Source organism: Podarcis vaucheri (assembly GCF_965113315.1).
Source record: "Podarcis vaucheri genome assembly, chromosome: 4".
Classification (NCBI taxonomy): domain Eukaryota; kingdom Metazoa; phylum Chordata; class Lepidosauria; order Squamata; family Lacertidae; genus Podarcis; species Podarcis vaucheri.
This window is the reverse complement of record NC_138762.1, coordinates 14,830,429-14,854,576: the sequence shown is the minus strand read 5'-3', so window position 1 is coordinate 14,854,576 and position 24,148 is coordinate 14,830,429. Positions and strand designations below refer to the sequence as shown.

General features: G+C 48.1%; 1 protein-coding gene across 11 annotated transcripts in view; it reads left to right on the top strand.

The window, feature by feature from the left end:
* DLG2 (discs large MAGUK scaffold protein 2) overlaps positions 1-24,148 on the top strand; it is a 921,944-nt gene that overhangs the window by 131,628 nt on the left and 766,168 nt on the right. For all 11 annotated transcript variants that reach the window (XM_082219075.1, XM_082219062.1, XM_082219073.1 and 8 more), the window contains exon 5: positions 15,882-15,980. In XM_082219075.1, the coding sequence (XP_082075201.1) occupies positions 15,882-15,980 (99 nt within the window). The remainder of the gene's footprint in view (positions 1-15,881; positions 15,981-24,148) is intronic.

The window sequence follows — 24,148 nt, the reverse complement described above, 5'->3', positions numbered from 1 at the left end:
ACTTCTCGCAGTGTATTTCCTCTGGAGAAGGGACACACCGTAGCTTAGCGGTAATTCACATGCTTGGCAATCTGAAGGTCCCAGATTACTCCTCCAGCACCTTACTTAAAAGGAGGCAGAGACTTGTGTTCTGCTGCCCCAGAGGGCAGGACTTAATTTAATGGGCTAATAATAATAATAATAATAATAATAATAATAATAATAATAATAATAATTTTATTATTTATACCCAGTCCACCTGACTGGGTTGCCCCAGCCACTCTGGGCGGCTTCCAACATACTATATTTTTCTGTGAATCGGACTATATTTCCCCCAAAATTTTTAAAGTTTAAAATTAGGGGTCATCTTATACACTGAATGTTGCAATTAATTATTTCTTAATTTGGACCTTAAAAAGGGGGGGGGTCATCTTATACATGGGGGGCGGTTTTTTTTTTAAAAAAAATTTTTATTGGGTTTTCACATTTTTTTTAGACAAACATACAGAAAATACAAACAGACAAAAAAGACACAGAAACAAAAAAGATATAGAGTTTCAAAAGAGAAAGAACTTATTTTCATAACCCTGGTCCGTGACTTCCCCCCACCCCCTCCCTTGCATCCCTGTTCCCAATTTTGTATCAGCAAATTGTTGTTTCCCAAAATCTTAACCATCTCAATAATAGCCCTTTTAGAAAAGAAAATGATTGTTCTAAGTTGGATCTCAGTTCCCTTCCGTCGATTTCCCATTTTGTCTTTCATATCGGTCATATTAATTAATTTCCATTATCCTGAGTGTTGTTAAAATTACATCCTTCCCTCCCTCCCATCCCCGATTTGCGTCCCTTCCCGATGTATGTCCAAAGTATCAGTTCTTAGCCTGGGTTCCGCACGTCCGAGGCTCTCCCATCTCTCACAGTCCCTCTCCGCCGGTCTTGTTGGTAATCCTTTATGTCGGTCATCAGGTCTCGAAAGAGTTCTATCACAATCCATCCATAGTCTCTTACATACAGCTGCTGTGTAATTTCCACAAGGCATGGATCTTTCAAATCATAGTCAGAATCAGAGTCAATGTGGAGGCCCCAATTGTATTTCTTTATTTTAAATTCTTGCATTCCATAAGCTTCCAGGGCCTCCACTTTCTTCTTTTGTATCTTTCGTAGATTTGTTGTAGTTTTAATCCAATAGTCTCCTTGCTTGTATTCCACAGATGTCAAATTCTGGTTAGCATCTTCCAGCTTTACTTTCTCTTTCTCTTGTTTTGTCTCCTTTTCTTTAATTATCATTTCAGATTCAGCTGTGGGTTGTTTCTCATTCCAATCCTCCTTACAGTCAGCAAAGTTACTTGTTTCAGTGGTGAAGGTCATTATATGTTTACTCATTTCTGAGAAATGCTCTTGTAAGGTTCCCACCAAATAGAACATCCTTTCGATTTCAGCCAGTATCTTTCCATCCACAGCCATTGTAATTCCACAGAGTTCCCCCTAGAGGGATTCTGATTATTTAACGTTACTTTCTCCAACAGTCCTCTTTCTTATTTTTATTACTTTGTTTCCAACAATTTAAGTTCAATTGTAACACCTTTAATCCAGAGGGGTCTTAAGTAGCAGTTTTTTTCCTGTAGACTGTATATTTGACAGCTTTGACAGCTGTCAAATTCTATGCTTACAGGCTCCAAAGTAGGACGCTCCCGGGCCCGGGGGGAGGGTTGTTTACAACAAAGAAAGTAACTTCCAAAACTCCACTCTCCTGCACAAAATCAGTTCTTATTTTTTTCCAATCTTGGAAGTCGATATCTTTTTAAACTCACCCTTTGCAGGGCAGGCTCTCCAGCTTAGTTCTTACGTCGTTGCTTTAACTCATCTGCAAGGGGAGGGTGCGGACTTCCTTTTAGCACACCCCCCGATCGTCTCAAATTCAAACGGAAAATTCTTAAAGTCCAATTTCAATTTACTCACGGGTTGTTTTTTCAAGCCGAATTTCAAGGAAGGAAGTCAGCGCTCTTCGGTCATGGCTCGCGGCTTCGCTCAGCAGGGGTAGCGATGGACTCTCGGTGCCACGCCACCCCCCGTATCCCCTCCGCAGCCTTTAAAAAGGCTCTTCACGGATCGGGGGGCGCTTGAGGCACCCACCGAGTCTTCAGTCTGCAGGCTTCCGCGCCTGCGGTTTTAAGGGTCCCCGTGTCGCCGGCACGGCAAAGACCCGTCCCCCGCTGAGCCGATTCCCTCCGGAGCTCGGAGGGAATCCGCCATTCCCGGATCGCGCCAACCCCGGAAGTCCATGGGGGGCGTTTTATACACGAAAAAATACGGTATATAAAAACATAATAAAACATTAAACATTTTTTTTTAAAAAAACCTTCCCCATACAGGGCTGCCTTCAAGGTTGTATAGTTACTTATCTCCTTGGCTCGGTGGGGAGCATTCCTGTAACTCCAGACCCTTCAACATTTCTCAGATGAGAATAGGAACGAAAACCGGGACATTCTGGGATCAAATCAGAAACCGGGACGGCTTCTGTAAATCTGGGACTGTCCCTGGAAAATAGGGATACTTGGAGGGTCTGAACAAAAATAAACACCCACCTACCTACCTTATAAATATACCGTATTTTTCGCCCTATAGGACGCACTTTTCCCCCTCCAAAAATGAAGGGGAAATGTGTGTGCGTCCTATGGGGCGAATGCAGGCTCCTTGGCTTCAGCGATAGCAACGCGAAGCCTAGGAAGCCTGCGCTCCAGAGGCTTCGCGTTGCTTTCGCTGAAGCCAGAAGAGTCTGCTCTTTGAGGCTGGCGGTGGGGGAAAGCAGCGCTTTCCCCTATTGCCAGCCCCAGAGGATCGGGGGGCAGCGGGAAGGCGCGCAACACCTTCCCGCTACTCTCCGACCCGGCTTTGAGGCTGGCGGTGGGGGAAAGCAGCGCTTCTCCCCATCGCCAGCCCCACAAGCTGGGTCGAAAAGCCCGCAGAAGCCGTGCAGCCTTTAAAGAGCGCGCCGTTCTTGGTGGCTTTTCCCCGAGGAGGGAGAAGGGACGGACTGGGAATTCCCCCACCTCCCGCAAAAGCAGGCAAAAGCCGCACACTCTTTAAAGGGGCTGTGCGGCTTCTGCTGGCTTTTCTAGGAGGTGGGGGAATTCCACCACCTCCCGCAAAAGCAGGAAGAAGGTCTTGGAGTAGCGCACAGGCTGCGTGCAGCCTGTCCGCTGCTCCCAGAGCTGCGGGGGGGATAATATTTTTTCATTGATTTCCCCCCCTGAAAACTAGTTGCGCCATATGGGCCGGTGCGCCCTATAGGGCGAAAAATACGGTATTTAACCTGAAATTGCAGGCACACTAAATAAAAGTTATATGTTCTTTAAACTTTCAATGAAGTGTGTCTTGTGTGGTTTTCTAGGAGGGAAGAGAGAACTAAAAGGTCAACAGATCCAGGGCTGTCTTCCACATACTCTGCAAATGGGAACTGCAGTCTAATTCCCACAGAAAAGAGTGTGGCAGAGGGAGGAAAAAGAGGGAGATTAATGTTTCTGAATATTTCTTTCTCTGGAACCCGCACACTCACCTCTGTCCACACCAAGCCAGAATTTGAAATTATTGAAAGTGAATTATGCTTAAGCCAAGCATATTTTTCTTCCCATTGATCATTTGCAGCCTGTAATCTTATACACAGGCGAGTGACTCACTATTTTTTCTTGCATTCACATCTTCCCCAGTGTTCTGTGTTCATCCCAGGAGGCCATGTGGTCGCTGTACATCTGCTTAATTAATTAATTTACATTAATATTCTGTGAAATTAGCGACTTGGGCGCATGTGGTTATGTATTTTGCACTTTCCCCTGTAGCTCTTTAAATGCTTTAATGATTGGAGCGGCATTTATTTCCCAAGCAGTTAATTTAATAAAAGTCAATACCTCCCAGCATCATGTGCTCCTAGGAACCTTTGATTATCAGTATGATAGATTAATTGACAGATTCCTGTTGTCACCAGGATGTGCCAGTATATCAAAGCAACCTATTTTATAGACTGCTGAAAGGATCAAAATGTTTCCTAGAAGTCGGTAAAAACCATGCTGCTCCAATAAATATATGCACATTTTAAATTGATGCCTGTCACTGTGATTACCTTAAATTAAATTGAAGAAATTAAAAACTTAAGAAGAACCCTGCTAGATTATGCCAAAGATCCATGTCATATATTTAATCTGCAACTGCAGGAACACTAAGTTCTCACGATGTTCTCACGATGGCCAATCAGATGGCTATAGTTAGCTCACAAGCAAGACCTGAGTGCAATATCACTCTCCCCACTTCTGATTTCCAGTAGCTGGTATTGTTCTTGTTGTTTAGTCATGTCTGACTCTTCCTGACCCCATACCAGGCACTCCTGTCTTCCACTGCCTCCCCCACTTCGGTCAAACTCACGCTTCGAGAACACTGTCCAACCATCTCGTCCTCTGTCATCCCCTTCTCCTTGTGCCCTCCATCTTTCCCAACATCAGGGTCTTTTCCAGGGAGTCTTCTCTTCTCAGGAGGTGACCAAAGTATTGGAGCTTCAGCTTCAGGATCTGTCCTTCCAGTGAGCACTCAGGGTTAATTTCCTTCAGAATGGATAGGTTTGATCTTGTTGCACTCCATGGGACTCTCAAGAGTCTCCTCCAGCACCATAATTCAAAAGCATCAATTCGTTGGTGATCAGCCTTCTTTATGGTCCAGCTCTCACTTCCATACATCACTACTGGGAAAACCATAGCTTTAACTATGTCAGCAAGGTGATGTCTCTGCTTTTTAAGATGCTGTCTAGGCTTGTCATTGCTTTTCTCCCAAGAAGCAGGCATCTTTTAATTTCGTGGCTGCTGTCACCATCTGCAGTGATCATGGAGCCCAAGAAAGTAACATCTCTCACTGCCTCCATTTCTTCCCCTTCTATTTGCCAGGAGGTGATGGGACTAGTGGCCATGAACTTCGTTTTTTTGATGTTGAGCTTCAGACCATATTTTGTGCTTTCCTCTTTCACCCTCATTAAAAGGTTCTTTAATTCTTCCTCACTTTCTGCCATCAAGGTTGTGTCATCTGCATATCTGAGGTTGTTGATCTTAATTCCAGTTTGGGATTCATCCAGTCCAGCCTTTTGCATGCTGAATTCTGCATATAAGTTAAATAAGCAGGGAGACAATATACAGCCTTGTTGTACTCTGTTCCCAATTTTGAACCGATCAGTTGTTCCATATCCAGTTCTAACTGTAGCTTCTTGACCCACATAGAGATGAGGTGATCAGGCACTCCCATTGCTTTAAGAACTTGCCATAGTTTGCTGTGGTCAACACAGTCAAATGCTTCTGACATTTTTTTTAAAAAAGAACTCAGATTTGAAACTGCTGATCTTCTAAGAAAAATATGTTACATCCTTAAATTCAGCCTCCATATCCGAGGACTGGAAGGCTGTCAACACCATTTCTAAAAAGGGATCTAGCAGGATCCAGGAAATTGCAGACTGGTTAACTTAATGTCTGTTCGAGGAAAACTGGTGGAAACTATTGTTAACTATACAACTGCCAAACATACAGAAGAACAAGCCTTGCTAAAGCAGAACCAGCATGGCTTCTGCAATGGTAAGTCCAGTCTCACTAACCACAATCCAGGGTTTCTACATATACCTTTAGGAATCTCAGGAATGTGGGAAATGATGCAGCCATAGTTTTCCCCAGGTTATTCCTCCTCCCATCCCACAGCTGGGTGGATGAAAACACTGGGATGAGTAATGGGTCTTGGGTGCAGGAAGGGAACCTTGGCTGCATCATTCCCTCCTTCCAAACCGTTCCAAAGATATATATGTGGCATTTGTATGTTACAGCTTAGCAGTCCTGGGAAATATGTATACATTCTGTACTGGGAGCTGACATTTAAATGTGGAAGTTACTGGGATATATACAGATCTCAGCTCATTTTTTTGCCTGTATAGGGTCCTTGACTTACCAAAGCTTGTGGAAAATGCCAGTCTTAAAAGTACCCCCCATCTAATTAGCAAATAAAAGAACTGAAGGGAAGTCTTCTTAAGTAAATATCAGTCACATAAAAGGTAGCTCCTTGTGGCTTCATGTGATTTTTTGGGGGGATTTGGAGCTGCAAACATTTGTTTTGCAGACGTTTCTTATTACTGTGTCTGGACATCAATTTATGAAGATCTGCTTAGGAAAGCTGCCTTCTTCTGCACCAGCCCATTTGACTCTGTCTTAGGCTTCCCATTGACACCTGCGACAACAAGATGCTGGACTTGATGGGTGTTTGGCCTGATCCAGCAGGCCTGCTCTCATCTTATGCTGGGTGAGGAGTCAAGGCTAGTGGTGGAGGTACCACCCGTGTCAAAGACAGTGCACACCCACTTAAGGTGTTACAGCTTTTGCTTTCATTGCTTCATTTAAATACAGTGGTGCCTCGGGTTACATACTGTCAGGGCTGCTACCCAGTCCCAGCTCACATAGGACCATGCTAGCCAGCGTTCACGTTATAAGAGTCTGGCAGGTGTCGCACCTCGCGACGTAGTCCGCGACCTCCCCTCTCAGTCTGGGCCACCAGAAATCCCTTGCGAACAATTCCACCGTTTTTTCTGTGCCAAAGTGTCCAGCCGTGGGTGCGTCGTGCAACTGTTGCAGTACCTTGGCGCGAAGTTCGTCTCCCGGCACGTAGATGGCCCCTTTACGTATGAGCAAGCCGTCTCGTATCTGGAACTCGTCACTCTTCGCCGTGCCCCTGTGCACCTCGGCCATCTTCGCTTGTGCGAATGAGTCGTCCTGCAACGCACGCCGCACCGCATCCAGGTCTACTGTAGCCGAAGCGCACGCCCACGCTGTTGGCGCGAAGATGTGCATGGCCGCCGCTGGCGTCACCTCTTCGAGGTATTGCGGTTTACGGGACAGTGCATCCGCCATGACGTTGGTTTCGCCTGGGACGTACTCTATTCGGAAATCGAAGTCCGCAAAGAACCCTGCCCAACGTAATTGCCTGTGGTTCAGGAACTGCGCCGTGCGCCAGTGCTCCAGATTCTTGTGGTCCGTGCAGACTTGCACTGTGTGCTTGGCGCCGATCAGGAAATGCCTCCACGCCTTGAACGCTGCATGAATGGCCAGCAACTCTCTGTCCCAGATGGTGTAGTTCTGCTCCGACTTACTGAGCTTTCTGGAGTAGAACGCTCCCGGCCTCCAGACCCCCTGCGGGTCTCGCTGCAGCAGGACAGCTCCCACGGCTCTATCGGACGCGTCCGTCTCTACCCGCATCGGTCTGCTGGGGTCGATATGCAGCAGTTGCTCTTACGACGCGAAGAGACGCTTGAGCGCTTGAAAGGACTGCTCCGCCTGCTCCGTCCAGATGAACTTCTTTTTCTTGGAGCTGAGCGTGTCCGTAATGGCCGCCGTCTGCATCGCGAACCCCTTGATAAATTTGCGATAGAAGTTGGCAAAGCCCACAAACCGTTGGACCTCCTTCCGGTTGCGCGGGCTCTTCCAATCCAACACCGCACGAACCTTGGCGCTGTCCATGGCTAGCCCCTTGTCCGACAACTTGTAGCCCAGGAAATCCACCTCCGTCGTGTCAAACTGGCACTTCTCCAGCTTGGCGTACAGTCTATGCTGCTGCAGCCTACTCAGCACCTCCCGAACGTCTTGGTCGTGTGCTTGCTGCGATTCGGAGAATATCAGGATGTCATCCAGGAAGCAGACGCACTTCTTGTAGAGGAGCCCCGCCAACACGTGATGCATGAAAGCTTGAAAACAGTGGGAACCATTTTGCAATCCAAACGGCATAACTCTGTATTCATAGGTGCCCAGAGGCGTGAACATGGCTGTCTTCCACTCATCGCCCTCCCTCATGCGGATGAGGTTGTACGCCCCTCGCAGGTCCAACTTGGTGAACACGCGTCCCTTGCGCACCGTCGCTAGGAGGTCGTCAATCCTGGGCATGGGGAAATCAGAGGGCTTGGTCATCTTGTTCAAGAGGCGAAAATCAACTACAAGTCTTTTTTGGGGCGTGTCTTTCTTCTTCACGAAGAAAACAGGGCTGCCCCCCACTGCCTTGGACTCCCGGATGAAACCGCGCTCCAAATTGTGATCTATGAACTGTTTGAGTTCCTGTAGTTCGTCCTCAGACATGGAATACAGCTTCCCTTTCGGCAGCGTCGCCCCAGGCAGGAGGTCAATCTTGCAGTCATATGGTCGGTGAGAGGGTAGCTTGTCCGCCTCCTTCTCGCAGAAGACCTCCAGAAAGTCTGCGTATTTGTGGGGGACCGCTTGCAACGTTCCCAACTGCAGCTGTGATTCCTCCTCCTCTCCCTCCTGTCTGGGCAGGATGCAGTGTTCCGCACAATAAGAAGAACCGAAGATCAGCTGTCGCTGGTACCAAGCCAGCGTCGGACTGTGCCTGTCCAGCCAACTCATGCCCAAAACAATGGGCGTGTCCGACAGTCGGGTGACATTAAAACTGATGACTTCCCTGTGGTTGCCAAGTCGCATCACCATTGGCGGCGTCTGCTTCACCACCTGCCCCCCCAGCAACTCTCTGCCATCCACTGTGACGACTTGCAGGGGCAGAGTGGCAGGTAGTAGCTGTATAGCGTGCTGCTCCACAAAATCCTGCGCTATAAAGTCGGCATTACTCCCAGAGTCCACAGAAAGCGGCACGTCAATTGTGATGCCATTGGGTAGCTGGAGTGATGCGGTGAGCTGCACTACTGGTTTGGGTGGGAGGGGGTCTGTGGGTTGCAAGATCTCTGGGGACTGCTTCACTGATTTGTCTGGCTGGGCCCCAGTGCCTCCGTTTCCAGCCAGACGTCGTCGTTTCCCTGCTGGGGTTCTCTGTGCTGCGTAGCTGCCGTCACCGTTGCGGAGGCTGCAGTGTGCTTGGAGTTCCTCTGGGGACACTCTTTCGCCATGTGTTGAGGGCTGTCGCAGATGTAGCACTTCCGGTTCCCTCTAGGAGGCTTAGTTTTGGCTGCTCCAGGTGCTGGGGCTCTGGTAGCTGACTGAGCCCGGGCACCTCCCACCTCCATGGGTTCCACCCCCCCTGCTGGCGGAGGTGTGGATTGCGCACGCGCTGCCTCCCTGGGAACGAAGGAGAAACTTCTCACTGCTTCGCGCCCTCCACGTCCTTCGTCTCTGCACCATGGGCGTTCTTCCAGCCTCACCCCCACAGTCAGCGCCCTTTGGACCACCTCCTGCGTGCTCCGGGGCCTCTCCCCCCTCGCAATTTCGTCTTTAACTGCACTGCTCAGACCCTCCCAGAACAGGTCTCTGACTGGAGGCGAATCTCTGTCCCATTCCAAGGCACTGACCAGTGCAAAAAAGCGGGCGTGATACTGCTGTACACTCGCCCTCCCTTGTCTCAGTCCATGTATCTCCCGTCGAGCAAGATCCACGTCAATGGTAGATAAAAAGCACGCATCCATCGCTTTGATAAAGGCATCTGCACTCCAAAGCGCCGGATCTTTATCCCTCCACAAATTGCGCAGCCACGCTTTAGCATCCCCATGCAAATGGGATAGTATAAACCCCACCTTCTCTTCCTCATCTCTAAAGTCTTTTGCCAGCAGTTGCAGTGCGCACATTACGTCTGCTCGAAAATTGGGGTACTGTTGTAAATTCCCATCGAAGTGAGCCACAAGCCCTCCTGCTCTCCGTGCCAACCCAACCCCCTCCGGTCTGGGTCCCGGTTGCCCTTGCTTAACAAACGCTTCAAACCTGGCGTGGAGATCTCTGTAGGCGGCCGCAGCATCCTCTTCCCGTTTCTTGGAAGCCAATACTTCTGCGCTCAACTGGGTCACTGCCTGTTGCAGCGCTGAAATTTTCTCTCCTTCCGTCATCTCTGCCAACTTTTGTGAGCTTGCTCCCAAACACCAATTTCCTCCTCTCGCTGCTTCTGCCTCCGCTGCGAGGTTTCAGGTGTCCGAAGCTTTGCAGAGACGGGTCTTACTGTCAGGGCTGCTACCCAGTCCCAGCTCACATAGGACCACGCTAGCCAGCGTTCACGTTATAAGAGTCTTTATTGGGTTACAGGTTCCATTTCCGAACTGCAATGTGCAGCCCTACGTCTTCTATGTCAGACCGGCGAAGACCCGTCTGAGTCTCCGCCTCTTGCACACCAGTTTAATACCCTAGCCTTGCTCCACCTCCTGCGCCTTTCCTTCCGTCTCTGGGTCCTTCTGCCCCCCGGGGTCTCCTCCTTCCTACTCTCTTCTGACGCTGACCCCCCAGACCCTTCCGCCTCCTTGCGGCGGGCTTTGGGACCTGGCTCACTCTCCGGGCTGCTTACTGCGCCAGCTTCCGCTGCATTTGAACTTGGCGCGCGCGCGCAACTCTCTACCTTCCTCTTGACCGTTTCCTCGCTCCCTGATGTGGGCGTGACTACTCCTGACTCATGCCCTCCCTCCTGCTGAAAGCCTCCGGAACCCGATGTCTGGTCCCCTTTCTCCCCGCTGCTCCCAGCTGGGCACGTTGGTCCCGATTTCCAGCTGCTGCTCTCTGATCCCTCTCTGGCCCCTTCTTCCTGGGGTGTCCCCCTGCTTTCCCCCCTTGCTCTGACCGCTGGCGCTCCCTTCTGGGAATCCTCGGACTCACTGGACAGGCTCGGGGATCTCGGGTCGTCATCCCCACTCATCCTTCCTTCGTATTCCTCCCCCTCGCTCTCTGTCTCCTCCCTTCTCTGCGTCTCTGCTCCTGAACCCCTGACACATACGCTTCAGGTTACATACGCTTCAGGTTACAGACTCCGCTAACCCAGAAATAGTGCTTCAGGTTAAGAACTTTGCTTCAGGATGAGAATAGAAATCGTGCTCCAGCGGCGCAGCAGCAGCAGGAGGCCCCATTAGCTAAAGTGGTGCTTCAGGTTGAGAACAGTTTCAGGTTAAGAACGGACCTCCAGAACGAATTAAGTACTTAACCCGAGGTACCCCTGTAAGGTCAAACGGGCCAGTGGCGTAGCGTGGGGGGTCCCAGGGGTGCCGGCCGCACCGGGCGCAACATCTGCGGGGGGCGCGAGTCCAGAGGGAAGGGACAAGTTCCTTCCTGCGCCGGGCTCCCCGCTGCCACCGCCAGCCTTGCGCCCCTAGCGCGCGCGCGCCCACCGCCGCCGCTGCGGCTGCGCTCCACTCACTGCTCGCAGGAGCAGCAGCCGCTACAGCAGCGCCGACGCCGCCACCGGCGCCTGGCCGGGCACGGGCAGCCTCCGCACCCCGCCGACGCCACCATCCCCTCGGCCCAGCCACAGGCGGCAGCTGCTTCTGCCGACTGGGAGGGAGGAGAGCTCCGAGGGGCCTCGCTGCGGCTAAACCCTCCGAGAGGAAGTCGGCGGGCGGGCGAGGGTCTCCCGGCAGAAGGGGGCGCCGCTGGCTCCGGCTCTCAGCGCAAGTCTCAGCCGCGGGGGGCGGGGCGAGGACGGAGCATGGCTGGAAGCCCCCGGAGCCGGCCGGGAGGAGGAGAGGCGCTCGCCAAGCCCGGATCTGGAGCTCCACCTGCAGCCCAAGGAGAGGAGGGGGCGGGGAGGCGCCCGAGGAGAGGGGGCTTCGGCTGCCTCGGCCCGCGGGGGCTCCGCAAATAATAAATTTAATAAATTCCTGCTGAGCCTTTGGGGGGGTCCTTGGCTCCTTCGCTCGCCCCCAGCCCCAGTGGCATAGCGTGGGGGGGTGCAGGGGGCGGGTGCAACATCTGGGGGGCGCGCTCGCACTCAAGTGCTAAAATCCATGGGTTAGGGGGCGCAAATTACTTGCCTTGCCCCGGGTGCTGACAACCCACGCTACGCCACTGAAACGGGCTTGCAATTTAAAGTCAACAGTGTAATAATGCAACTCAATTACAGTATGGAAACAGCCACAGAAAACAATACCAAAAGCTTTACAAATGGAGGAAGCTGATTCCTGCGGAGTCAGGCCCTGCTTGGAGGCTTGCCATTGGCATCTGGTTAGCCAGTGTGAGCAGGGCCGTCTTACCCATTAGGGTTAGTGGCGCCCTGCGCCCGCCCATTGGGACGCCCAGCAGCAGGAGTCCGGGACCAACCGGGAACAGCTGCGAGGGCATGCTAGGCAGCGCCGGCGCCTCTTCCTACGGCCAGCTGCTCTCTCTCGCTTCCTGCCTGGGAGAGGAGGCAGCGACGGCGGCGCACCAAGCTACACAGCGCCCTTCTCCCTCCTGCCCGCCCCGCGGCAGTAGCGGGACTGCTGAGGAAGCCCGTGTGGCAAGCGAGCCTTGAGCTGCCCAGCGCAGGGAGTGGGGAGGACGGGGGGCGCCGCATCAAGGAAAAAGGTGGAGGGATTCATTCAGATTTGGGGCGGTGGGAGGGGGAAAGCTGAGGGGCGTGCGCACTACCATTAGGACTTAGTTCAGAGGTAAGGATGGACTAGAGAGTGTGCTCTCCGTGCAGTTAGTGGTTAAAAACAAACACCAACAAAAAGTCCTTTAAAGACGGGGGCGGGTTTTAAGGTCCTATTAGATTCAGCAGGGCTTACTCTCAGGTAAGTGCAGTTAGTGCTGCAGCCCTTGCGACCTAGGTTTTGGGTCCTTTTTAGGTACAGGATGTCACTACTTTACATCCACCCCCACCCCACCTCCCACAATATTTGAAAATGTTCGCTTTGTACTTAAACACAAATTGGCCGGGAACTTCATTCTCTGTGTCTTTATCAATTTATTTAAAGAACAACAAACTGGCGATTGGTTTAACTTTTTGATATGTGGTGATTTGAATCATGAGGATGAATTAGAAGAACTGCTGGAAGGACTTCATTAGATTTTCTTCTTTTCATTTTATTTTGTTCTAAGGGCTTGTTAGAGATAATGTGTAAGCGTAGTGTCAGCTCCCTAAAAAAAGTCAACAACTCTAGGGAACCTTTCCTTAAAAAGTTCAACAACTTTGGGGTCCCCCCACTTAAAAAGGTCAACAACTCTGGGAAACGGGGGAGCAGGGGCGGGGGCCGGAGGGATATTTGCACCACGGTGCCGGATATGCTTAAGACGCCCCTGAGTGTGAGAATAGGAAGCTGGACTAGATGGTTCGCTGGCCTGATCCAATAGGCTCATCTTTATATATTGGTCAATCTAGTTCAGTATTGTCTATACCAGACTTCCTTAACCTAAGGTTACCAGACATCCCCGTTATCCGTCCCCCATACAGTCCCCATACAAAATCCATTGAAGTTGAAAGGTGTCCCCGGATTCATTGAAAAAAAAATCTGGCAACCGTACCTTAACCTGGTGTTAAGGAGCCTGGTGGCCATTGGCTAGGATGGCTGGAGTTGATCTGCAGTGACCTCTAAGGCAGTGTTTCCCAACCGGTGTTCCGCGGCACACTACTGTGCCGTGAGACATTGGCTGGTGTGCCGTGGGAGGGAGGCGGGCGAGTCGGGCGGTGAGAGACGGCGGCGGCGAGGATCCGCGTCGAGCCGGGGGCGGCTCCGCGGTGGTGGTGCCGAGCGGCGGGGCAGCGCGTGCAAAAGGGAGGAGCGCGAGACAGCGGAGGAGGAGGAGGCCGGCATGTCCGGGCAGCAGCAGCAACAGCAGCAGCAGCAACTCCCGGCGACGGCTCCTCAAGCCCCGCCACCGCCCCCTCCTCCGCCCGCTATCACCGCCACCACCACAACAGCCGCCTCCGCCTCAGTTGCCGCCGTCCCTCAGTCCCTCGCTCTGCTGCCTCCTCCCACCCCCAAAGCTTGGAGGTTCCCCGGCAAGGGGGAGGGGAAAAACTTTCACTTTCGTGCGTCCCTCCCGGCGTGACGCTGCGCGCTGACGTCACGGGGCGGGGCTTTAATGGTGGTGTGCCGCGAGATTTTTTTTCAGTAAACAGGTGTGCCGTTGCCCAAAAAAGTTTGGGAAACACTGCTCTAAGGGTGTTCAAAGCTTTGAAACAGAACTCTTTTCCACCCTTACCTGGCAATGTAGTGAATTGAACTTGGTACCATTTGCATGCATGGCATGTCCTCTACCACTCAGCTACAACCATTTCGACCCCAGGATTCTCATTATCCCACTTACTATGCTTTTGGAGTCCTGAATGTTTTCTTCCAGCGCCTCATTTCTGCAGTTCTGACCAAAGGTATTGAGGGAGGTGGGTCAAGCAACCAATGACCACCTAGGCTCAAGCATGTTTTAACATGCTCCACCTCTCTTGGTGCCATTGGTTGATTTGCTGTGATGTCACAGCAGGCGTGGGCAGGGGCTCCAAGGCTGGGTGATACAGGGGAGTCTGAAGACTTGGGCCAGCCCAAGACATTTTAGCAATGGAGGTGAGCCACAAAATAGTGCCACTTCCTCAGCAAGAAAAAAGCAGGGATCTACACCCAGGAATAAGGTGTGTGTGGGAAGGGGAGGGGAACAATGGTCGGCATTGGGATCTGCTGTCCCTGTGGATCCTGCTGCAGGAAGCAGTTGCCTCACTTTGCCTCATGGGTAGGCCGGCCCTGCTGAAGACGTTAAGATCCTTTTATGGTCTGCAGACAATTTTAAATTTAGACCATATGTTTTTAACAGATGGCTCACAGGCATCCAAATAGCAGCTTGGTGCAAACCCTCCAGGGAGGCCTTGCAAAATATACTAGATCATCCCTGGACAACTAGGGATGCACCAAGCCAAATAAAACCAAACCCACCGCTGAGATACACAAGTGCAGGGTAGGGTTTTTTCCAGACAAAAGGCTGGCTGAAATGTCAGTGGCTCCCTTTGAATTATGAAGGTAAAATAAATAAATAAAACAAAGCCCTTACAGGAATCCTGGACACAGCGTGGGAATATCTGCCCCTTATCCCAGGCAGTGGGGGTCACCCAGGCAGGTTAAGTCCTAGTCCTAAAATTTCTATGCCACTTGATTGTAAAAACAAACATCAAAGTGGTTCACAAATGCATTGTTCACAAATGCACATCTTTATTTCCTGTTATATAAATGAAGGATGGTTGCAAAACCTATGCTGGTGTGATTTGTGACTAAGCTCTTCCTTAATCATGGATATGGGGTTAAGAAGCACCTTCCTGAGCCCATCTGAATATATTGCTGCAGTTTTATGGGCTACTTAATGTATGAAGCTGTTAATGTTGTCAGGATGTGCCATTTTCAATGTCAGATTGTGCTGCTTTTTCATTACGGCCGGGAACGAGGGGGAAGCCAAGTGAAATGCAGCCAGAGCTTCGTTCTATAGCGTTGATTGAATGTAGGAAAATTATAATTATTTAGTCAACCACTGCCATTTAAATCGTTGGTGGATCACTCATACTGGAGGTCTTCACAAGCTGAATGCTTTACAACGGGTGGAAAAAAGCGAGAGATGGCGGGAGAAGGTAGAGATGGATATATGACTAGGTAGACATTGCCAATCTTTCCAAATACCTTGCCAGTGTTTAAAGATCTACACTGGCTCCCAGTTTGCTCCCAAAGTGCTGGCTTAATAACAAACGAAGAAAAGAAAAACAGAAAGAACGGATGAAAACCCCCACCAGCTCACACTGAGAATATAGTCACCATCAACACACCCATCTTAATTCAAACACATACGTCGATATAAGCCATGCAAATGTCCAGATAAGTATTCACCCAAAATGGTTGTTTATGAAAAATGTATTCAAATATAGCAAGGGCAGTGCGGTCCTCAGACCATTGCATAAGTGTGTGTGTGTGTGTGTGTGTGTGTGTGTGTGTTATCCTTCCAGGCTCAAAGCATAAGTCTCTCAGCAGTTTTCACCTTTAATAGTGTGATCCCATGCATGACTACTCAGAAGTAAGCCCCACTGAAGTCAACAGAACTTACTTCCAGGCAAGGGAGTGCAGGGCACGAATGCATAATAATAAGGACACCTGGAAGGGCCCTCAGAAATATATTCTGTTTGTGCTACTACTTTCTTGGTGAACGTTTTATTGAAATGTCTCCCCTCCTTCCTATTTCTAGACAGCAGCTTCAAATGGGCCAGAACAACGGGCATCAGGGGAAAACCAGGATAAAGGGAACCAATCTTCTGATAATCATTCCACAGATAAAACTGCAAAGGTAAGAATGATTGCAGTATGCTTGCAATCTCCCAATGGTTGTGGTGGAAAAGGGGCCAGACCAGAGTTGTCTGTATCTATGCCATCTCTTTCTCAGCATTTGTCCGCACAAAGAAACAGGGAAGGATACATGAAAACACCTGGCAGAAAAAAATATATAACTATGGGGAGATATGGTACAGCAGTATGAAATCATGCACGGTGTGAATTTTGTTGTTGCTGTTGGCATCCGTCTGTCCCGAGAGACAATGGAGTGTGCCTCCGGGGGTGAAGCCAAACCACTGTGTGAGCAGCACTGAAGTAACCTCCGCTCCCTGGGGCGCAAGCTTGGGCAGTGTGGATGGAGGTCCTGGGCTGCCCTGATGCCAAGACCCCCCCTCTCAGCCTCGCTGATGTGGTCCAAAGGAAAGCAGAGCCTTTTCTGTGGCTGCTCCCATATTCCTCAATTCCTTCCCAAGAGAGATAAGACTGGCTGCCTCTTTGCTATCCTTCCACTGGCAGGCTAAGGCCTTCCTGTTCAGACGGGCCTTTGAAAACTAAGGTGCAGCCAATGGGCTGCTTCCAGGGCAAACTGTATTTTAGTTGCTGCTTCTAGATGTGTTTTGATTGTCAGTTTTAGCTAGTAAAGGTAAAGGACCATTAGGTCCAGTCGTGACCGACTCTGGGGTTGCGGCACTCATCTCGCTTTACTGGCCAAGGGAGCCAGCGTACAGCTATGTGGACAGCATGACTAAGCTGCTTCTGGCGAACCAGAGCAGCGCACAGAAACGCCATTTACCTTCCTGCCAGAGTGGTACCTATTTATCTACTTGCACTTTGACATGCTTTTGAACTGCTAGGTTGGGAGGAGCAGAGACCGAGCAATGGGAGCTCACCCCGTCACGGGGATTCGAACCGCCGACCTGATCGTCAAGTCCTAGGCTCTGTGGTTTAACCCACAGCGCTACCCACGTCCCCAGTTTTAGCTAGTTTGGTTTAATTACTCTGTATCACATAACCAATGTATTTACATGTGAGCTGCCACGAACCCCAGCCTGGGAGAAAGGAGATAAACATAACAACAAACAAACAAACAAACAAACAAACAAACAAACAAACAAACAACAGCACAGCAACCACCACAACCTCTGACCATTGTCTATGTGGTGGTATTTGGGGTCCAGCTACATCTGTAGTTCCACAAGCTCTCCTGCAGCACCTTAAAAGACACAGGGATCATTGATAGATGTAGTATATATGGCCTGCCTCTCTATGTAGCAGGCAGAATAGTGGCATCCCTGGGGAAAGATTAATTGACGGGGCAGTATCATTTTGCAGCTGCCTCTTTGGTTTTAAGGCCCTGTTTGCTCCCCATAGCAAATTATGGCTCAGTTTCTAGGTAACTGGAGGAGAAGGCTGAAAGCTCTGGGAGGCGAGATTAGTTTTGTATTGACAAAGTAATGATAGTTATAGCTCTTCGCGGCTCAGCAGTGAAGTTGAATGGAGAAATGGGTTAACATCGTTAATTTTCTTCATTACCGTTCTACTTTGTAATAAATAATAGGCTTCCAGCCTGCCAGGACAAAGTTAAAGTGTGTCAAGCTTTCTGTTATTATAATTCATGTAATATTTTCACAGGTTTACAGCTTGGCTGTGACAATTCTCTCAGGCTCCTCTCCCCCCACCTTTTTTATATGACCGTAGAAAGTTTTCAGCTCTCTAGCTCCTTTCTCCCTCTTCTCGGCGTCTCTCAAAATAACATTTAAAAAATGATGTGGGCTTTCCCTCTTAATATCCTCAAGTTGGAAATAAAAGGAAAAGAAAATAGAAGCTGATGGGCTTGGAATGCTTATTCGAGCCCCCAAATGTCATGAAATGCTTTTTCTAAAAAGTAAAGGGAGGTGAAAAAACATGGAAAATGTGAATTTATTTCTTGCCATCCAGGAAAAAAACCATGTGCTGTAATCCTTGTGGGGCTATACCACCTTCAGAACATAGAGGGACAATTGTACTGCTGCATAAAGGTAAAGGGTAAAGGGACCCCTGACCATTAGGTCCAGTTGTGGCCAACTCTGGGGTTGTGGTGCTCATCTCGCTTTATTGGCCAAGGGAGCCGGTGTACAGCTTCTGGGTCATGTGGCCAGCATGACTAAGCCGCTTCTGGCTAACCAGAGCAGCGCACAGAAACACCATTTACCTTCCTGCTGGAGTGGTACCTATTTATCTACTTGCCCTTTGACGTGCTTTCAAACTGCTAGGTTGGCAGGAGCAGGGACTGAGCAATGGGAGCTCACCCCGTCGTGGGGATTCGAACCGCCGACCTTCTGATCGGCAAGCCCTAGGCTCAGTGTTTTAACCCACAGCACCACCCGCGTCCCATGCAAGTCATTTACCTCTAGTTTAACTACGGCTGCAGAGACAGATGGAAAGATGCAACTTTTCAGTTGGTCTTTTCGAAGAAGGCCAGGAAATCGGTGGGATTCCCCAAGCCTCCTCCTTTGTCTCACTTATGGAGAGAGCTATTTGTCAGGACATATCTGCAAGTGAAGTTGCTCGCATGTTAATGATGTGCCATTAGAAAAACAGCCTGTCGTTTTACGGGGTTGGTTAGCTATTTAAAAGGAGCACGTGGCTCTTTTTGAAAAAATGCTGTCAGCTTCCTTCTGCCAGGAAGAGTGGATGGAAATTAAAGTGCAGATCTGGAGAGCATATTGCTGCTTTAAGAGTTGAGAGCCTCTTTGGAAAGACACAGTGCCTTATAAGTGCAGCGTGCTTCTTAGGTCTTTGCCACTGCATACATAATTTGGTTACCTGTAGTTTCCTTCGTCCTAAGAGGGCACAGAGGTAGTGGAAGCAAAACAGCTGTCTCATTATGGGTGATAGAATAATGACATAAGGAAGGTGCTGTGATGGATAACCAGGGATTTATAAAAGAAGCACCCAAAGAAACTGGGTGCTGTTTTCAAAATCTTCGCAAACTCTCATTTTCTTTGGAATATACAGAAATAAGGCAGTTTAGAGCATTCTGCATTATTTTAATTAAATAATTTATTATTTTAATTTACTTTCATTTTCTTTGGAATATGCAGAAATAAGGCAGTTTAGAGCATTTTGCATTACTTTAATTGCAGAGGATCAATTAAATCTGTATCCAGAAAATGTTAGGCATTAGTAGATGTCATGGTATGTTTGTGTGTGGCACACACCTGCCGTTCTGAGTGGTGTTGGTTACTGAGAAGGAGAAGGGGTGGGGAGGTTGGTGCAGAAAAAAATACAAAGTGGGCCAAATCCTTATCTCCCCACCCCTAGAGGGCCAAATTTAATGGGTGGGTGGGGCCAGTCTTTGAACCTCCAGTATTTAAGACTTCAAAGCACAGTGTGGGGCTGTTTGAAGCGCTTTTGCAAAGAGCCCCACATTGCTCTGTGAACCTCTGATTTTCATAGTTTTAAAGATTAATGTAGGTTCTAAGCAAAAGGGCTTTCAAGTAGCCCAACGCTAGACTTTGAACCTCTTAAAACCAGAGGGCCACAGCAGGGGAACAGGTGTGTACAGCCAAACTGAACAGAACTGACCTTTCACAGTCCTTTTGAGGTCGTCTTTGCCAGCGTGTTCCCTGTGGGGAATGTGCTGGTAAAGCACACCCCTCCACTCAGCAGGATCGAACCCTTCATTGGAGAACTGGTGAGCAGAGGGTACAATCCTGCTCAGTTTGGCTGTGCTTGGCTGCTGAGAACAGAGTCCATGCAGCCAAAGCACTGTTTGAAAGGCCTTTTGCAAACAATTACGTCCTGCTCTTTGAACACAATTAGTTGACTAGGAATGCTTTAATCTGCTGATAGCTCTAATTATTTATTCTGATTATTCGTCACTGCTGCTTGTGTTTTAGTTCAAGGATAAATATGATTTCTTTCCTATTGCCCTTTAATAAATGCACTTAATTGAAGATGTCCCAGTGAGATGGGAGGTTTAGCATGTTAATGCCTTATTTACATTGCTGTGACCATATTTTGGTCTCTACTGATAAGCAGTAAATTATTCTCAGTCACTGGATGCAGTTGTAGCAGCAAAGACAGCAAACTCTGTTTTTCTACACCTTTGTGATTCTTGAATGTCAAATGCTGAATTTAAATACTAAATTTAAATACTTTTGGGCTCTTTTTGTTAAAGGTTAAATTCAGTGTTTCCTTATTACTGCTTTCGTAATAGAATTGGCACACAGCTCAAAAACATGCACACACCATGAAACATGCTGAATAAAACTCATTCTAGTCTGAATGCTAAGAACCCTCCACCACAAAATAACATAAGAAATAAAGAAGAAGCAGACCTTTATAGCAGTAGAAGTGCCATCTAAGCAAACCTTTGCACTGTATCCAAAACACTGGGAAAGGTGGGTTCTGAAAGCTAACCCCACTGCTTTAAGGCCAGGAAGTCTGTTATGAATGTTCTGTTTTTGACCAATTGGGGAATGTTAGCCAGTTACTAAATCAAAATACAGTGGTACCTCGGGTTAAGTACTTAATTCGTTCCGGAGGTCCGTTCTTAACCTGAAACTGTTCTTAACCTGAAGCACCACTTTAGCTAATGGGGCCTCCTGCTGCTGCCGCGCCAGCAGAGCACGATTTCTGTTCTCATCCTGAAGCAAAGTTCTTAACCTGAAGCACTATTTTTGGGTTAGTGGAGTCTATCCTGAAGCGTATGTAACCTGAAGTGTATGTAACCCGAGGTACCACTGTAGTGTCTCTTCTATGCATTAAAACAGAAGAAGTAAAATCCTGTTTAATGCCCCAAAGAGGCATTTTGCGATTGCACAATGGAACCCACCAAAAATACATTGTTGTAACTACTAGAACGTTTCTGGAGAGAATTACGAAAGCTGTTGCTTAATGCCAATTTCCCAGCTGCCCTTTTCCACTTTAAATATGATTCATTTATAATTGCTCATAATTCCACTGGGAACAATTCAAACTGTTGCTGCACCTGTTTTATCCAGCTTTTGAGTTTTGAAGACCTGGATGCTTTAGCTGAGATTCCTGTATTCCAGGGGCTTGGACTAGACGACCTTTGGGGGCCCTTCTAACTTTAGAATTCTGTGGTTCTATGAAAAAAGGAGGTTTCAGGGTGTGGCCCATTCCAATCTGATGTTTGCACTAGTTTGCTACTGATCACAGCCCAAACTGGCTGTCGCTTTGGCACATTTTTTTTTTTAATTACTCTCATCACTCCTAGAAACAGTGAGATCCTTGTGTGAGCCAGTTAGATATGGCTACTTTAGAAAGTTGATGAGGGCAAATGAAGAACAAAGTTAGTTTATAAGCAATCAGATTGACTGTTTCTAGGAAGAAGTGGGCTGTTCTTGTTTTTCTAATGGTGTAGAAGCAGCTGGTGAAGAGGGCTGGAAGTGCATTAAAAATGATACTAGACAGTGGAGTAGTGAAAGGTATATCTGTACCTCTGTACATTGGGGATGGACAGACCTGACAGCTGGGCTCTTTCAGTTGTAACCATAAATTCAGTTCTCCTTGTTTATACAGCAATTTGTGATTTTTAAAAAACAGTCCCAATGAAAATCCATCTGCTTTTCAGCGAAAATTTATCCTAATAAACACATTGTTGCGTGCAGTTTTGCCTAATAAACACAATTTTTCCAAAGCCCGTCCCCTAATGCATTTTTTCCTGTGCTATTCTAACTAACATATGTATTCTCTGCATTGCAAAATTGAGAGGCAGGCAGCTTGCTAAGGATGGCTGTGTTTCGGGTTGCATATCATTTCGGAAAGCCTGAATTTGACAGGTTCGTCTTTAAACACAAACTGAATTGGATTTCTCTCCATCCCTAATGTGGACATGTGGGGGGGGGAATGTTGACATTTAGTAGTGGTGGTGACGGCATCTAGCTATAGGGCTACAAACACTTTTGCCCTCTTTTGTGCAAATCCTCCCTTAAATTGGGAGACCCAGGAATCACTTTGCGGGGAGCAAAATGTTTATGAAATGTACCCCATTCTTTTTTTTGTCTTAGTTCTAATTTGAGCAATGGAACTATTATGATAATTTTTGTTTATGGAAGAGTAGGGAATACAATTTACAGTACAGTGGTACCTCAGGTTAAGAACAGTCCTGCTTACGAACGCTTTGGGTTACGAACTCCACAAACCCAGAAGTAGGTTGCGAACTTTGCCCTGGGATACGAACACAATCTGCTTCTGGGGCCGTGGGAGGCCTATGTAGGGAATGCACGCCTCAGGTTAAGAATGCTTCGGGTTAAGTACAGACTTCCGGAACGAATTAAGTTCATAACCCGAGGTACCACTGTGTATTGAAAAACTGTCTGAGCCTTCAAGTGTGATCTGTTTCTCCCCCACTCCCCACCCCTTGGCTAAAAATTTCAAGGACTTTTCTGATTGGTGGTGTTCCGTTCTGCAGTGATACTTAATCACCCTAATGATATATAATTTCTGTCTGTGTCGTAGAACAGAAATTACAAGTGTATATATAAAAGGGGGAAGTGATTTGACCCAGCTTAAGAGAGCGAGATCAGCTTAATAAGTAGCCTTTCAAACAAATGTACAGACAATGGGCATGTTTCACCAGTGTAAAAGTTCCACGGATTTCATTGGGAAAGATTTAATGCACAGGTTTATCTCATTCCTTGAAATAACACCCCAGTGTTTGTTGGTGCAATGTTGTTAGCCGGAAAGGAGGACAAGCAGGATTTAATGAACTTGGCATCGTATGGGCATGATCCACCACAACATTTCAGACACAAGCCTCTTTGAAATAAATAGAGTTCACTATTACATTGGTCTTATAACACAACCTCCATTCATTTCAAAGTAGTTTCTGCTTGCAAAAAGCAGGATCTGGAGGTCAGCCCTTCAAGACTTCTACCTCTCTATCCTCATACTTCCTTGCCCTCCTGTCCAATTTTACACCTTCAAGCGCTGGTCTTTCACAGAGCATTTCTGATTTATTTGTTTAATATATAGAAAGGGACTGTAGTTTTCACAAGAATTCAGCAAGGTGGTACACACCATACAAAATTACAGCAAGGATCAATAAAACTTCAATAAAAGCCTCGGGGAGAGGGAACAGTTGGGGAAAAGAAACGCACTTGCAAAGGACTGTCAGAATAACATAGTTTTCAATAGATGTCTAAAATTTGTAAGCAGGAAGAACAGAAGACCTACCATGTATCATCCCAAAAAGTGAAAGGTGGCTTTCTGCCTTTTGATATGAATGGGTATAAAGTTTATATTGAATGACATTAAGTTGTAAGATACAACTGGGGCACTGTTAGCGGGTGATTCCCTAGGCTGGAAGGATGGGAGATTGACTGCTCTTGATGGGGTTATACTTCCTCTGAAGGAGCAGGTATGTGGCTTGGGGTTACTCCTGGATCCTTTGCTGTCTCTTTAGGCTCAGGTGGCCTCAGAGTGCCTTCCATTAGCTTTGGCTGGTGGCCCAGCTGCACCCCAATCTGGACAGGGATAGCTTAACTTCTGTTGTCTATGCTCTGATAACCTCTAGGTTAGATTACTGCAACGCATTCATTACATTTGGGGCTGCCTCTGAAGGCAGATCAGAAACTTCAGTGGGTGCAGAATCCAGCAGCCAGGTTGCTCACTGGGGCAAAATGGTTTGAGCATATAACACTGGCTGCTAATCAGTTTCCAGGCTGGTTTTGAGCTATAAAGCCTTTAATCTGTGATACCTCAAGGACTGCCTCTCCCCATATGAACTGACCCAGACTTTGCAACCATCTGAGGCCCTGCTTCGTGTGCCCCCTCCAAGAGAGGTCCAGAGGGTGACAATATGAGCACGGGCCTTTTTTGTGGTGGCTCCCTATTTGTGGAATGCTTCCCACAGGGAGGCTCACCTGGCACCTTCATTACATATCTTTAGGCACCAGGCAAAAACGTTTCTCTGATTAAACAATCTATGGCCTTTTACATAAGTTCGTGGTGTGTGTGTGTGTGTGTTATTGGCTTGTTTTTGTTTTGTTATGCAGTTTGTGCCTCATTTTGTATTTTTCTGTTGTAAACTGCCCTGTGCTTTCTGGATGAAGGGCGGAATACAAATTTAATAATTAATATCAATTGTATGTTACTTTTTATTTCACAGAATAATAGAATCGCAAAATTGTAGAGTTGGAAGTGTCATCCAGTCCAACCCCCTGCAATGTTTAG